Source organism: Hypanus sabinus, chromosome 11 (assembly GCF_030144855.1).
Source record: "Hypanus sabinus isolate sHypSab1 chromosome 11, sHypSab1.hap1, whole genome shotgun sequence".
Classification (NCBI taxonomy): Eukaryota; Metazoa; Chordata; class Chondrichthyes; order Myliobatiformes; family Dasyatidae; genus Hypanus; species Hypanus sabinus.
This window is the reverse complement of record NC_082716.1, coordinates 5,052,323-5,069,855: the sequence shown is the minus strand read 5'-3', so window position 1 is coordinate 5,069,855 and position 17,533 is coordinate 5,052,323. Positions and strand designations below refer to the sequence as shown.

Here is a 17,533-nt window from a genome sequence, read left to right as displayed (position 1 = left end):
CTGACATTGAAGTGTACTGTACTGCTACCACAAAACAAATTTCACAACATAAACCTAGCTGCCATTCTATTAGGTTCAAGAGTGGAACTGGTGTGGTGATCTGCTGCTGTAGCCCAGCCACTTCAAAGTTTAACATGTTGTACGTTCAGAGGTGCTCTTCCGCACACCACTGTTGTAACTCGTGTTCATTTCTGTTACTGTCGCCTTTCTGTCAACCTGAACCATTCTCCTCTGACCTTCCTCATTAACAAGGTGCCTTTGTCCACAGAACCACAGCTCACTCTATGTTTTCATTATTCACACAATTCTCTGTAGACTCTAGAGAGTAGTTTGAGATACTCAAACCACCCAATCTGGCATCAACAATCATTCCAGTCAGTCACTTAGATCACATTGCTTCCCCATTCTGATGCTTGGTCTGAACAATAACTGAACCTCTTGACTATGCCTGTATGCTTTTATGCATTGAGTTGCTACCACATGACTGGCTGATTGGATATTTGCATTAATGTGGCATACAGGTGTGCTAACAGAGTGGACACTGAATGTATGTCAATGGTAAACCTGATCTGAATCCATGGTGGAGGAATGAAGTACTTATTACACTTTCAGTAAAAAATGAAAAATCAAACTTAAAATAATTTCTTTATTAACTTATCCAATCATAATTTCTGAACATTTAGCATAAATCAGACTGCATGATGCTGCAGCAGTTAACATAACTCTGCAGCAGTATGAGCCGTCAAGTTCAATTCTATTGCCATCAATAAGGAGTTAATATATTCTCCCCATGAACACGTGGGTTTCCTCTGGGTGTTGCTGTTTGCTCCCATAGTCCAAAGATGCAGTGGTTAGCAGGTTAATTAGACATTGTAAATTGTCCTGTGATTAGGCTAGGGTTAAATAGGTGGGCTGCTAAGCAGTGAGTTTGTTGGGCCAGTAGGCCTGGTCCACATTGTCTCTAAATGAAATTTCACAACTTATTTATGTCAGTGATTTTAAAAAAAATCAGATTCTGATTTGCACCCATGCTGGAGGAATGAGGGACCCATTCTACTTTTGTTAAAAGACCAAAAAAAAAATCAAATATTTAAAATAATTCTTTATAAACTTAACCAATCTCTAATTCTACACAATATTTGGCATTATTGGATCTAATTTTCCACAGTATTCAGGCTACATGCCTCCAACTCAGACCAATGTCATTCTAATTAGGCCAAGTTGATGTGGGAGGCAACAAGAAAGGGGTTTATTGATGTGGGACCAATTGAGTCAGTGATGCATGACATCTTGGCTGCAGGCCAAATTCAGCCCACAAGATATTCCTTTCGAAAACCGCCACAGCAAAGACTAGATAATGAGGAGATCCAATTGGCCAGCTCAGCATTCTCCAGAGACAATGCTGAACATTTAACATTCAACATTCCAAAACAACTTCCTAAATAAAACCACCATTCTTCTTCTATTTTCTAACAAGCTTTCATCTGCTGGATCAGCAATCAGACTATTCCAGCTTGCACAACTTTGTATTTTTCAATTGGAGGCAATGTATTATCTGTAACTTGTGCCTCTGCAATTATGAATCTAAATATAGGAATATGGATAAATATATGGATCTGAGGCAGGCAGTAGCTGCACAACAAACTCCCACACTGATCAGTACATAGAACATAGAACAGTAAGCACAGGCCCTTTGGCCCACAATGTAATGATGACCTTTTAACCTGTCTAAGATCTAACCCTTCCCTCCCACATAACCCTCCATTTTTCTATCATCCATGTGTCTATCCAACAGTTTGTTAAAATGTCACAAATATATTAGCTTCTACCATCACCCCAGCAGCAAGAACCATGCACCCACCATTAAAAATAAGTTTCCTCTGACATTCCCTCCCCCCCATTACTTCCCAACAATCACCTCAAAATTATGATCTCTCTTACAAACCACTTCCACCTTAGGAAAAGCCTCTGACAGTCTTTGAACCATACCTGTATGTTTTATCTTGTAGGCCTCCATCACAAACCCTCTCAACTGCCTTCTCTCCAGACTAGAAAGTCTTAGCTCGCTCAACCTATGTCATTAAGACATGCTCTGCAAACCAGACAGCATCCTGGTAAACCTATGCTGCTGCCAATACACAAACTCCATTTACTGTTAAGAAAATTAAGACCATCAGATATAGGAGCAGAAGTAGGCCATTTGGCCTGTCAAGTCTACTCCACTATTCAATCATGGTTAATCCAATTCTTCCAGTCATCCCCACTCCCCTGCTTTCTCCCCATACCCCTTGATGCCCTGGCTAATCAAGAACCTATCTATCACTGCCTTAAATGCACCCAATGACTTAGCCTCCACAGCCACTTGTGGCAACAAATTCCACAGATTTACCACCATCTGACTAAATTTATCCACAACTCTTGTTCTAAATGGATGACCTTCAATCTTGAAGTCATGCCCTCTTGTCCTAGAATACCCTACCATGGGAAATAACTGCCATATCTAATATGTTCACACCTTTTAACATTCAGAATGTTTCCATGAGATCTTCCTCATTTTCCCGAGCTCCAGGGAATACATCCCAAGAGCTGCCAGATGTTCCTTTCATTCCTGGAATCATTCTCGTGAATCTTCTCTGAACCCTCTCCAATGTCAGTATATCTTTTCTAAAATAAGGAGTCCAAAACTGCACACAATACTCCAAGTGTGGTCTTTTGAGTGCTTTATAGAGCCTCAACATCATATATTCTATACTTCTAGAAATGAATGCCAACAATGCATTCGCCTTCCGGGGTTAACCTTTAAGGTATCCTGCACAAGGACTCCCAACCCCCTTTGCATCTCTGTGTTTTGAATTCTTTCTCCATCTAAATAAAAGTCCGCCCATTTATTTCTTCCAAAGTGCATGACCACACACTTTCCAACGTTATATTTCATTTACTGCTTTTTTGCCCATTCCCCTAAACTACCAAAGTCTCTCTGCAGGCTGTGTTTCCTCAACACTGCCTGCTCCTCCACCTATTTGTGTATCATCGGCAAATTTAGCCACAAATCCATTAATCCCATAGTCCAAATCACTAACATACACTGTAAAAAGCAGCAGTCCCAACACCGACCCCTGTGGAACTCCACTGGTAACTGGCAGCCAGCCAGAATAGGATCCCTTTATTCCCACTCTCTGCTTTCAGCCGATCAACCAATGCTCCATCCATGCTAGTAACTCCCCTGTAATTCCATGGGCTCTTATCTTGCTAAGCAGCCTCATGTGCGACACCTTGTCAATGGCTTTCTGAAAATCCAAGTACACCATATCCACTGCATTTCCTTTGTCTACCCTGCTTATAATTTCCTCAAAAAATTGCCATAGGTTAATCTGGCAGGATTTTTCCCATCAGGAAACCATGCTGGTTTTGGCCTATCTTGTCATGTGCCTCCAAGTACTCTGTGATCTCATCCCTAACTATTGATTCCAACAACTTTCCAGCCACTGATGTCAGACTAACAGGTCTATAGTTCCCTTTCTGCTAACTCCTACCCTTCTTAAATAGTGGAGTAACATTTGCAATTTTCCTGTCATTTGGTACAACGCCAGAATCTATCAATTCTTGTAAGATCATTGTTAATGCCTCCACAATCTCTCCTTCAGAACCTGAGAGTGCATTCCATCAAGTCCAGGAAATTTATCCACCCCCAGACCATTAAGCTTCCAGCGCACCTTCTCAGTCGTAATTTTCACTGCACATACCGCATTTCCCTGATACTCTTGAATGTCCAGTATACTGCAGATGTCTTCTAATGTGAAGAATGATGCAAAATATGCATTCAGTTCCTCTGCCATCTGTGTCTCTTATTACAATATCTCCAACGTCATTCTATTGGTCCTATATCTAACCTCAGCTCTTTGACCCTTTATATACTTAAAAAAGCTTTTAGTACTTCTTTGATATTAGTCGCCAGCTTCCTTTAATAATCCACCTTTTCCTTCCTAATGACCTTCTTAGTTTCCTTCTGCAAGTTTTTAAAAGCTTTCCAATTCTCTGTCTTGCCACTAGCTTTGGCTTCACTGCATGCCCTCTCTTTTGCTTTTACTTTGGCTCTGACTTCACTTGTCAGCCACAGTAAGTGTCCTTCCATTTGAAAATTTCTTCTTATTTGGAATATATCTGTCTTGCACTTCCCTCATGTTTCACAGAAACTCCGGCCATTTCTGCTCTGCTGTCCTCCCTGCTAGTGTCCCTTTCCAGTCCCCTCTCATGCCATTGTAATTTCCTTTATTCCACTGAAATACCAACACACTGGAATTCAGCTTCTTCTCAAATTTCAAAGTGAACTTAATCATATTGTAATCACTGTTCCCTTAGGGGTCCTCAACCTTCAGCTCTCTTATCACCTCTAGATCATTGCACAACACCCAATCCAACACAGCCGATCCCCTGGTGGGCTCAATAACAAACTGTTCTAAAAAGCCACCCCGAGACATTTTACAAATTCTCTCTCGAAGTCCAGTACAGGCCTGGTTTTCCCAATCCACTTTCATTTTAAAATCCTCAACGATTATCATGACATTGCCCTTCTGACACACCTTTTCTATCTCCTGCTTTAATTTGTAATCCACATTATGGCTGCTGTTTGGAAGCCTGTATACATCTGCCATTAGGGTCCTTTTACCCTTGCCATTTCTTAACTCAACCCAAAGAGACTCTACACCTTCCAATCATATGTCATCCCTTTCTAATAAATTAATACTATTTCTGATACACAGGACCACACCATCCCCTCTGCCTACTAACCTGTCTTTCTGAAACAGTGTATATCCTTGGATGTTCAGCTCCCAATGACAGCCATCCTTTAGCCAAGTTTCAGAGATGGCCACAATGTCATACTTGCCAATCTGTAGCTGAATTTCAAGATTGTCCATTTTATTTGCATTCAAGTATAACACTTTCAGTCTAGTATTTGTTGCTTTCTGTTTTAACTGCACCACACTTCAATTGCCCTGTAAATCATCCCACTGGCTGTGAGTATTCCTCATCTCCTGCCTGACCTGTCTATCATCTCTGTTGCATACTATCTTTGATTTATTTCAGTTTTCCCCCTTCCTCAGCGTCATCACTCCAGCTCCCATCCCCAGCCAAATTAGTTTAAGCACTCCCTAACTGCTCTATTAAACCTGCCTGCGAGGATATTGGACCCCTTTGGGTTCAGGTGTAACTTGTCCCTTTTGTACAAATCATACCTCCCGCAGAAGATGCCCCAATGATCTAGGAACCTAAAGTCCTGGCCCCTACACCAATCTCTCAGCCATGCAATAACATGCTTGATCATGCTATTTTTGTATTCGTTAGCACATGGCACAAGCAGCCATCCTGAGATTACTACCCTGGAGGTCCTGCTTTTCAGCTTCCTACCCAACTCACTGAATTCTCTCTTCAAGACTTCCTCCCTTTTTCTACCTATGTCATTGGTACCAACATGTACCAAGATTTCTGGCTATTCACCCTCTCCCTTCAGAATACTCTACACTTGATCCGAGAAATCCCATACCCTGGCATCTGGGAGGCAACACACCATGCAGGTATCCCAATCAGAATGACAGAGTCTCCTGTCTGTTCCCCTCACTATGGAATCCCCAATGACTACTGTGTTCTTCTTCTTCTCCTCTCCCTTCTGCACCACGGAACCAGGCTTAGTGCCAGAGGCCCGATTGCCGTGGTCATCCTCTGTGAGGTCAACCCGCTCAACAGTATCCAAAACGAGATAATGATTGCTGAGGGGGATGGCCACAGGGGTTCTAGCAAAATAGTTTACTACAACCATTCGTAGAGTGGCAGAGGGAATGACAGACTGCCCAGGCACTATGACAAAAAAAATAGACACATGGTGTTACTGGAGTTCCAGCAGAGTGTTGGAAAACTACCGAGAAAGAAGGGTTAAAGTTACTGCAAGTTGTTAAGAGCACCTTTGCTCCATCTGCAAAAGGCAGGATTTCTCGGTGGCCAAAACATTTTAATTCTCATTCTGCCATGTTGGTACGAAGTGTCACCCTTGGGTTGAAGGAGCAACAGCTCATTCTGTCTGGGTAGCCTGCAACCTGATTTCTCCTTCTTCCAGTAATCACTTCCCCCTCCCACTTGTTCAGTTCCCCTCTGACTCTCCCTTGCTTCTTCTCCTTACCAGCCTATCACATCACCTGAAGCTCGTCATCCTTTCCCCCACAGTTACTCTCCTACAAGATTCCTTCTTCAGCTCTTTACCTCTTCCACCAATTACCTCTCAGCTTCCTCTTTCATCCCACCTTCCTCCACCTACCTGATCTCACATTATTTTCTATCTAGTTCTCCTTCCCCTACCTTATTCTGGTTTCTTCCTCCTTCCTTTCTAGTCCTGAAGAATCACAGCCAAAAACATTGACTGCTTATTCATTTCCATAGATGCTGCCTGACCTGTGAGCTTCTCCCGCATTTTTAGCATCTGCAGGATCTCTTATGTTAAAAGAATTCCTTTCTCTTATTATATGGTGCTGATGCAGGTAGGCATAGAGCACTACAGCATGGAAAAGGGCCCTTTGGGCCATGACAAACCATTACACTGCCTATTTCCATCGATGATAGTCCTCCTTTTCCCTCCCAAATTTCTCTTAAATGTTGAAACTAAACCCATTTCCACCACGAGTGCTGGCAGCTTGTTCCACAATCTCATCACCCTGAGTGAAACAGTTTCCCCTCATTCCCTTTTAAACATTTCACCTTTCACTCTTAACCTATGACCTCTAGTTGTAGCCTCAGCCAACCTCTGGGGAAAAAAACCCTGCATTTAACCCTACTTATAGCCCTCAATTTTGTATACCTCTCAAATCTCCCTTCATTCTTCTATACACCAGGGAATAAAGTCCTAAGCTATTCAACCTTTCCCTATAACCCTGGTTCTCAAGTCCTAGCAACATCCTTGTAAATTTTCTCTGCACTTTCAAGTTTTGTGACATATTTCCTGTGGGTAGGTGACCAGAACTGCACACAACATGACAAATTAGGCTTCACCATCTTATACAACTTTAACATAACATCTCCTGTACTCAATACTGTGACTGGCCTTCAGAAAACAATGTGGCAAAAGCTCTCTTTATGACCCTAACCATCTGTGACACCATTTTCAAGGATTCAAAGAAGTGATGTTCTGCCGCATTCCCCAGTGCCCTGCTGCTCAGTTTAAGACTCAACCTGGTTGGTCCTCCGCAGTGCAAAACCTCACACTTGTCTACATTAAATTCCTTCTGCCACTTTCCTTAAGAACACAAGACATAGGAGTAGAATTAGGCTATTTGGCCCATCAAGTCTACTCTGCCATTTCATTATTGCTGATCCAATCTGCCTCTCAGTCCCAATCTGCCTTCTCCCTGTATCCCTTCACGCCCCTACCAGTCAAGAATCTGTCAACCCCTGCCTTAATTATACACACAGTCCTGACCTCCACAGCAGCCTATGGCAATAAATTCCACAGACTCACCATTCTCTGGCTAAAGAAATTCCTCTTAATCTCCATTCTAAAAGGACGCCCCTCTATTCTGAGGCTGTGTCCTCTGGTTCTCTTTCAGTCTATTTCTCTAGCTGGTCCAAATCTCTCTACAGGCTTTGAGAGCCTTCCTAGCTGTCCACTACACCCAATTTTGCTGTCATCCGCAAATCTGCTGATCCAGTTTACCACATCATCCAGAACATTGATAAAGATGACAAGCAATGAACCAATGATCCCTGTGGCACTCCACTAGTCACAGACCTCCAGAGGCAACCATCTCCAACCACTCTCTCACTTCCTGTGCAAAGTCAATGTCTAATCCAATTTTCTACCTCAGGCTCTGGGGAATTATCCAGCCTAATTTGCCGCAAGACAGCAAACAGCACAACTGTAGGGTCCAAGACATCACTGCAATTTTACATCTCTTCTATAGACGATGCTATTTTCTCCACAGTAAATACACATGCCAAAAAAAGTTGAGAATTTTATGGGATTGGAGAGGGATAGTGACAAATATTTTGATAAGAGCTATTTATATACGGTATATACCAGGAGACAAACAGATTAGGTTTCCCATGAATTTAATGAAAAAGAGCTCTGGGTTTCCAAGAAAAACCCTACCCTGTACTTCCAGAGGAAGTCCACAGGACATAGGAGCATAATTCAGCCCATTAAGTCTGCTCTGTCATTCCATCATAGCTGATTATCCCTCTCAGCCTCATTCTCCTTTCATCCAATAACCTTGTACCTTGACTAAACAAGAAACCATCAACCTCCACTTTAAGTATACCCAATCATTTGGCCTCCACAACCATTTGAAGCAATGAATTGCACAGATTCACCACCCTGTGGCTAAAGAAATTCCACATCATCCCTGTTCTAAATTGATGTCCTTCTATTCTGAAGTGCCCACTGGTCCTAGACTTGCTATAGAAAACATCCTCCCTATCTAGGCCTTTCAATAGTCGAGAGGTTTCAATGAGGATCTCTTCCCCTTCCCCCACCATTCTTTAAACTCAGTGAGTACAGGCCCAGCGACAAACACGTTTCATCTACTAGCCCTTTCATTTCCAGAATCATTCTGGAAATGATCAAGCCACAGTGCCTTGATCTTGCAGAAGAGCCTCAGATGAGTACAATCCAGCTCATCTTCCATCGAGCAACACGGTAGATCAGCACCAATGGGAGGGCAGCCAACATCAGTGTTTCCTTCCCCAGCAGCCACAACAGGCAACACTGAGGCACAAGATCTTGCTCCATGCAGCTTCCCAACACCTTTAGTTGTTAAAAGCCAGTGTGGTGGGAAAGGAGGTTATTCATCTCAGGACAAAACCCTATTGCATAGCGTTGAATTCAAATGTCAACCATTCCTTTCCCTCCAGATGCTGCCTGACCCATGAGTTCCTCCACAAGCTTGTGGGTTTTTTTTTACTCCAGATTCTAACATCTGCAGTCTTGTCTCCATAGCTCATCAGTTCATAGACTATAAGACATAGGAACAGAATTAGGCTATTCAACCATCAGGTCTACTCTGCATTTCATCATGGCTGATTTATTATCACACAACCCCATTCCCCTCCCTTCTTCCTGTAACCTTTGACACCCTGATTAATCATGAATCTATCAACGTCAGTTTTAAATACATACAATGACTTAGCCTCCATAGCCATCTGCGGCAATGAATTCCCCAGATCCACCACCCATTGGCTAAATAACTTCCTTCTCATCTGTTCTAAATGCTCTATTCTGAGGCTGTGTCTCCTGTTCCTAGGCCTCTACAGGAAAATCCTCTCCATGTCCACTATCTAGGCATTTCAGTATTCAATAGGTGTCAATGAGATTCCCTCCTCATTCTTCTAACAAATATAGGGTGTGGTTTTGATGATGATTAGCAGTGGTGGGAGGTAAGTTAAGAGAGAAGAGTATGACGTTCAGAGCTGAAATCAGAGGAACAAATTTGTCAGAGTCTCAATATGTTGATGAAATAAGATTGAAGGCATGCTAAGGTACTCATTAGGAGTTTCAGGAGATTTGGTTTGGCACCAAAGACTCTTGCAACTTTCCGTTAATATATGGTACACACCATTCTGACTGGTTGCATTACAATCCAAAGCAGAGGCTCCACTGCACAGTATTGCACAAGGTTGCACAGACTCAGCTCCATCACAGGCACAACCCTCCGTAATATCAAGGAAATCTTCAAGATGTAGTGTCTAAGGTAGCATCCTTTAAGAACCCTCACCACCCAAGACAAACCTTCGTATTACTACCATTGGGGAGGGAGGTGGTACAAGAGCCGAAGAACATACACAATGACTTAGGAACAGCTTCTTCCCCTCCACCATCAGATTTCTGAACAGTCCATGAACATTACCTATTATTCCTTTTAGCACTATTCAGCAATTCAGTAATTTTATGTTTTTGCGTTGTACTGCTACTGCAAAATAAATCTCACATGATATAAATCAGTGATAAGAACTTAAGAAATAGGAGCAGGAGTAGGCCATCCAGCATATCGAGCCTACCCCACCATTCAATAAGTTCATGGCTGATCTGTCTGTAAACTCAGCTCCATCTAACTGTCTTTTCCCCATAACCCTCAATTCCCCTACTATGTAAAAATCTATTTAACTGTATCTTAAATATATTTAGTGAAGAAGCCTCAACTGCTTCTCTGCGCAAAGAATTCCACAGGTTCACCACTCTCTGGGAAAAAGTTTCTCATTTCCATCCTAAATCTTCTCCACTGAATCTTGAAGCAATGTCCCCTAGTTCTAGTCTCACCTACCAATGGAAACTCTTTCCTACTTCTATCTTATCTATCCCTTTCAAAATTAATAAATCTTAACCTGAAAGTGAAGTTGAAGGGGCTTTGCCCAAAATGCCAACAGTTTATTCACTTCCATAGATGCTGCCCGACCACAGCAATTTTTGTGTTGCTCTGGATTTCCAGCAACTGCAGAATCTCTTGTGCTTATGATTGTGAAGATGATTTTCATTGTCAGAATGCAGTGGACAATTAAATTATTACAAATGCAATTGAGAAGTGGGCAGGAGGGGGAAGGATATTATTTTAAAAATCAATGGCATGCTACTTGGACATAGATCCAGGTCATACAGACATATCAGAATCAATAACTGATAGTGACCTCAAACAAAAAAAACTTGTTAAACATAAAACCACTAGTCACATTTCCCTGAATTCCAAATGGAGGAACAATTGATGGTTTGTTAAGAGTTTGGCAGCAATCCAAACAAAAACTGCATATTAATAAATTGTATCATTTGTATCTTCTTACATGTGACTAAACATATCAAAATCCAGCACTGTATACTTAACATGATTCATGTGAAGTAAGAGATGGAGAAAAATTAACAAGGAGCATGGATAGGGTAGATAGAGTCTTTATCATCAGTGATGTCTCTTTTATGGCAAGACACTGATAGATATTAAGAACATCAAGAACTGCAGGTCTACACCACCATTGAGTTGCTGGATAACGATGGAACTGGATTTGTTGCTTACCATGTTGCTGCCTGCTACACTGAGTCAGAGGTGGTGCATGGTCAAACAAACAGTGCAGATAATTATCTTGAACTCTCTTGTGATCGCAAAACCTTGTCGGATATCGGTAATGTAAAAATACTGCAAGTCTGGTTCATCGATAAGACCGACAGCGGGGAGTCTGTGTAGTCTAGGTTGTTGCACAGACCAGACCCTCAATCCTGTTGCCTGTTACAGCTGACCGGGGAGGAGATGCCACAGGCAATGTGGGAGAGAGCAGAAGCGCAGCGAGAATGCTGAGTTGGAGGCTGGGCCCCTCCCAGTGCACTTTTCAGTGTTCGTTCAGTGGAATAAAAACTGGATTGCATTCGTCTGCGCCTGCACTTACGCATGATGAAGAATCGATGTGGGCTTTTTCTTGCCAACAACATCCGATTTATCATACTACAGGCCATGACGCCCAGGGATTTTGGGTGTTTTGGTCACTTTTTCTGCTAATGTAACTATATAGCATATGAACTATGTGCTGTGTGACTGTTGGCATTGTGTACTGCACCTAGGACCCAGAAGAAAGCTGTTTTATTTGGCTGTATTCATGTGTAAATGATAATTAAATTTAAAAGTCTGCAGGATGCAAGGAATCTAAAACTAGAGGGCATAGGCTTAAGATGAAGGGAGTAACAAAGAAAATTTGAAGGCCATGTTTTTCCCACAGAGAGTAGTGGGTAAATGGAAGGAGATCTCAAAGGAAGTGGTAGAGGCATTTAAAAGACCCATTTAAACAGGTATAAATCACCCAATTCAGCTAAAATCTTGATTCAAAAGACCAATAGTACAGAATACTCACAATATTAGAACTTCAGTCTTCAGGTGTCAGTGGTGTCAATTTAAAACAATTGCTGGCAACAATTTAAACCTTTTGCTCACTGCAATTTCAAGCATTCAGGCTTGGAGATGCTAGAAACAGCCAAGAGTAAAACTGAAATGATTTCACTACTTCAAAAAGTTTGCAACTATGAAGAATTTTAGGGTATTGACAATCTTGAATGTTACAATGAAATTGAAAATTTGGAAGATGCTATCATTGAAAGCATGAAGGTAGTCCAATATATGCTCTAGGTGCCTGTGTTGATTTTGTTCATTTACAACTAATCAAAAGAACATGGAAGTGTATACTGGCCAAATTCCTCCATCAATAACTGTCTTAGCTATAAAACTAAGTTTTACAGTACTGTAGTATTGTTCATGTTCCAGTTTGTTTTCTACTTTGTTTAAATATATAACTTGTTACTCAGTTAAACAGCATTTCATATTTTTATACTTTTTTAACTATTTCCATGAAGCCAATTAATTGGTCCAAAATGTACTGATCCTAATGATGTGTTCCAATTAATCAGAATCCACTGTATAACAAACGAGAACTTTTTCCAATTAAAACAAAATGACTTAGAGCTTACCTGACAACCTCTTTTCTCAATCTCCACTATACATTTCTGCATCAACAATGGCACCCTCAAGCCCGTGTTTTCTTTCTCAACTATTTTTCGTGCCTCAACACCAAATACCATTGGCTCTCGCTCTGCGTCTAGGCTGTCCAGTGAATTTTCCCACTGCTCCATCAGGGTGAGCTTCACGTAAATGAGCCCTCTGGGCTCGAGCTTTACTGCCAGCTGGTGCATCTTGGATACCCTGAAGAGTGTGGGGAGTACAACAGTGCCATGGCAACAGACTCTGTTCCGCCGAGGCGTTGGCTCCCAGCTGAAGACAACCAACTTGAGATGTTGTGCGTTCTCCAACTCAATATTGAATGTGTGATCCATGTCCAAAAATGTGGTTCTGCAGGTGAGCAAGGCTGTCCTGGCTTTGTTGACAGAATCCACTTGTATAGCACAGAATACTTCTCTGGAATCAATCCTTGGTGGCTTTAAATCCTCGGCACCATAAAAATGAACACTCATTAGTCCAGAAATATATTGAGAACATTTGGGTTGATCCACAAAACTGTAGTGCCTAAAAGCATCAACATCAATTTCTGCACTGTGTGTTTTATGGGGGGTTGAAGCAACATTCCCCTTTGCTGGTTTACTTTCACAGGAGTGCTTACCCGATTTGGCAACAAGTTCTGGTGAATCCCCGTCACTAAGGTAGCCACCTTTGCTAGCAGACTTGGAGCTCCCTGAATTTTTCTTTTTGCAGTTCTGTGATACGACACTCGTGTCCAGGTGATAACGACTGATAACATTTCTACTGGCAGCATTCGTCAAAATTCCAGGAGATAAAGATCCATAGGTGCCTTTAGAAACTGAATCACTGTAGTTATGGCTGGAAGTCCCTTTAATGCTCAATTTTCTGCTAATTTCTGGAAGCTTTCTCATTTTCATTGAAAGCTTCCTCACAGTCCGAGGAGATTTTATCTTTTCTGGGAATGACCAATTAATTGCAGTCCCCTTTTTGAAAGGCGAAGGGCTGGAAGGTGGTGAAAACTCATTCGTTGTTGTTGCTGCTAATACTTCCACTGCACAAACGGAACCATTGAAAAGATCCATGGTATGTACTAAAATCAAAATTAACATCATGTTAAGATCCATTTTAAAAACTTTGAGATATGAAAAAATTTAACCAAAGTTTAAGTATATACATAAAATTAGCAATTGACAAATTAGAGGACACTGTTTAGCTTATTAACTTCATCATGGATGGTCCCAAGCCTGGCTGCAAAAGAAGAGCTGAGCATGGGCTAGGAACCCCATCCTATAAAAACCCAGAGCTACAGAAACACCAACAGAATCTCCAAGGACCTCATCCCTGGGAGAGGAAGGATCTTCGCCTAGAAGATGTATAAGGTGTGTCGTGAAAGCTACAGGGCTGATCAACCTTCGGCCCAGGACAGAGGACTTTGGTGAGCTGCTGCCAGTGGCCTATGCCCCACTAACGGTGATGTGCTTAAGAAGCAGCAGCAACTTACTTTATTAAAATGAAACATCAGTTGCTGACAACTGCTGAGCTCTGTATTCCTATTAAAACCCTTAAGCAATGCTGAGTTAATTAATTATCTTAGCAGTGCAGAAATTGGTTTCTGAATAGGCAGTTTGGAGGAAGTTGCATAAACATACTATTGACATCTCTATCTCCTGCTTGTGCTAGCCTTCAGTAGAATAGTAAATTAGGAGAGGATCTATTCATAATTTCACTACTGTTCTCTTCCCATAAAAGGCAGAAGCTCTGAAGCAATTGCACAAAGACTGACCAAATATGCAAAAGCCAAATTATGCAAAATAAGTAATACTGAGAATAAGAGTTGTAAAATCCTTGAATTGAATTGATTATAAGAATGTGTGCTTACAGCCAATTGATCATTCTGTGAATCAATTGGTCTCTTACGTGCAGAGGACCCTTTTGGCATGGGCTTTCAAGTGTGCATGTTTTTTCCGTCCTGGCATGCCCACGAAGTTGTAGTGTGCAGCATTACTAACATGACTCAGTAAAATATTTAATCCTGCTATTCCGTCGTAGTTCTTGCACCACATATACATAACTAACAGTAAATATTTATGTAAAGCTGACCTGGTTTTCCTTTTTGAGTATGGCATGAAGCTTAGACAGGATAATTTAACTGTCAATGTGCACTAACATCAGAAGTTGAAAATAATGACTATTAATCAAATCAATCTGCAGACAGCTTCTATAAATAAAGTACATCAACAGAATAAAATAGCCATTAGCCATTTGAAAAATGCCTTACATAATTTCCATCACTGATTAGTGAAACTGGAATGTCAAAACAGGAACTGGGTACTGAGGCAAGACAAGGCATTGGTCAGACCACATTTGCAGTATTATGAGCAGTTTTATGCCTCTTATCTAAGAATGTGTTGGCATTGGAGAGAGTCCAAGAGGTACAGGAGAATGATTCCAAGAACAGAAGGATTAATGTATGAGGCTTGTTTGATGGCTCTAGGCTTGGATTTGCTGGAGTTTAGAAGAATGAGGGGGAATCTCATGGAAACATATTGAATATTGAAAGGGCTAAATAGAGTGGACAAGGAGAGGAAGTTCCCTTTAGCTGGGGAGTCTATGATCAGAGGGCACCACCTCAGAATAGAAGGGCATCCATTTGGGAAAAAAAGATGAGGAATTTCATTAGCCAGATGGTGGTGAATCTGTGGAATTCATTGCCACAGGTGGCTGTGATGGCCAACTTATTCAATATATTTAAAGCAGAGGTTCTTGATTAGTAGGGTGTTAAAGGTTATGGGGAGAAGGCAGGAGGTGGTGGTTGGGAGAGATAATAAATCAGCCATGATGGAATGGCAGAACAGACTTAATGGGGTGAATGGCCCAAACCTGTTCCTACATCTTATGGGAACTTCTCATATTGCTAATTGTGCTGTTACATTTTAAGCTGAAAGTGTGCCAGGATAGGTGCAACAAATGCTTGCTCTAGTTTGACTGAAATAAAAGCAGTGAAAGACTCGGTTGTAACTGTATAATACAGAAACTTGACCCATCATATGCCTGCCCATCTGTACTAATCCCATTTAAAGAGATTATTTTGTTAGTTATTATCTGTCATATTTACATCAAAACACTGCAACATATTATGTCGATATTAAATCATATTTGCAAGGATTGTGTTGGGCAAGTGTTGCCACTCTTACGATGCCATCGTAACATGCTCACAATTTACTAACCCTAACCTATATTTATTGCAATGTGGGAGGGAACACACAGGGTCACAGAGAGTATTACAAACTCCTTGTAGAGAGGCAGGAATCAACCTGATCAGTAATTGCTAGTGCTGTGAAACAATGTACTAACTAGCACTTACTGTGCTGTGCAACCTGCATTTCCCTTCCACATCTTGTCTGCTTGAATCTCTAAATACATCAAAATTGAGTGATATATCCAATTCCACCTCTCTGACAGAGTTGCAGATATAAACAAACCATTCCACTCACATCTTGTTAAAGCTCCTCACTTCAAACCTTGTTTGTAATACCCTTATCATAGGACAGATCAGGGCTTCCCAGCTGTTTTTATACCATGGACCAATACCATCAAGCAAGGGGTCTGCAGATCCCAGGTTGGGAACCCCTGGAGTAAATGTTCAAGTCTTCCTATCTATGCTACTTGTAATTTTATCCTCCTCTGTCAAGGTCACTCCTTAGCCTCCTTCACTCCAGGGAAAAGAAACCCACCCTGGCCAATCTCTCCCCATAACTAAAGTCCACCAGTCTCAGCAACACCACAGTGCATCTCCTCTGCACCCTCTCAATCACATCCTTCATATAGTGTGGTCACCAGAACTGCACACTGGACTCTAGCATATTCTAAAAGCTTTTCTCTGTACCCGATTCCCCACAGTATAGCTGATCAATTAACTGAACAGTACAAGGTCTAGGCTCCAGCTGCTTGCTTGCTGTGAAGATTCTGGTATTAAACTACATCAAAAAAAGGGGACTTCAGACAATACTACTCGTTGTACTACAAATCCAGTAACAAAAGGAAGGCTGCTTTCATAGTATTCAGCAACAGATGGCAGCGACAGGCACATTAGGGACTTGTAAGAGGCATCTACATAGGCATATGAATGTGAGGAAAATGGAAGGACACAGACATTGTGCAGGCAGATCAGTTTAGTTGTCCAGTTGATTACAAATTTAACTGGTTTCACACAACACTGTGGGACAAAGGGCCCATTCCTGTGCTGTAGAGTTCTACATTCTATGTTCTGAACATAAGCCACTTTTATATCAAACAGAATAATCCTTCTTTTAACCCTTTTTTTTAATGTCATGGACCCCTACCATTAACTGAGGGGTGTGTGGATACCAGGTTGAGAACCCCTGTGTTAATGACACTTGAAAGTGAAGGAGAGTAAAGGATGAAACAAGGCAAAGTTTCCAATATAATATCATTTCTGCATGATAGCAGCTGTTTTTCAGTGCAATTCTTCCTGGAGTTTTTATACCTACATGTAGGAAGATAACAGCAGATTCCTGAACCAACGTACATAACTTCACTCACCGGAGTTACAGAGCAAATGACCATGGACATTATAGTTAGCATTCCAGCCCCAATTTTACTTTGAGTTTTGGTAAGGCAGCTGTTTACTGATTTGTCATGGACACTGCAGAATGCCCAATTTAATACAGATACCTGGAGAAAGTAGAATCTGTTTTGATAGGATTCATGGCTCCAACGTGGATTCCACTTTAAAGATAACCCAATCTGATGAACAAATTGAAGAAATTTGTTCCAGAGAGCTGAAACTGTGTAACTCCTCTACCTGCAGAAAGCTTGAAGACAAACCAGTAGCTCATGGCGCAGCTCAGTAACTCCTACACCTACTGATCATCTCCTCCTCCCCTCCCCACCACACTCTCATTATAGAACAAGGCAGGCCTCTTGGTCCACAGCGTTGTGTCGATCTTTACTATATGAAGACCAATCTAACCTTTCCCTCCCACATCCTCCATTTTTCTGTCGTCCATGTGGCTATCAAAGAGTTTCCTAAA

General features: G+C 41.5%; 1 protein-coding gene across 1 annotated transcript in view; it reads right to left on the bottom strand.

Annotated features, from left to right (window-relative positions):
* The window catches only part of syde2 (synapse defective 1, Rho GTPase, homolog 2 (C. elegans)), a 148,517-nt gene that overhangs the window by 91,569 nt on the left and 39,415 nt on the right, over positions 1-17,533 (bottom strand). Inside the window, exon 3 of the mRNA XM_059985205.1 lies at positions 12,473-13,569. Coding sequence (XP_059841188.1) covers positions 12,473-13,569 — 1,097 coding nt within the window. The remainder of the gene's footprint in view (positions 1-12,472; positions 13,570-17,533) is intronic.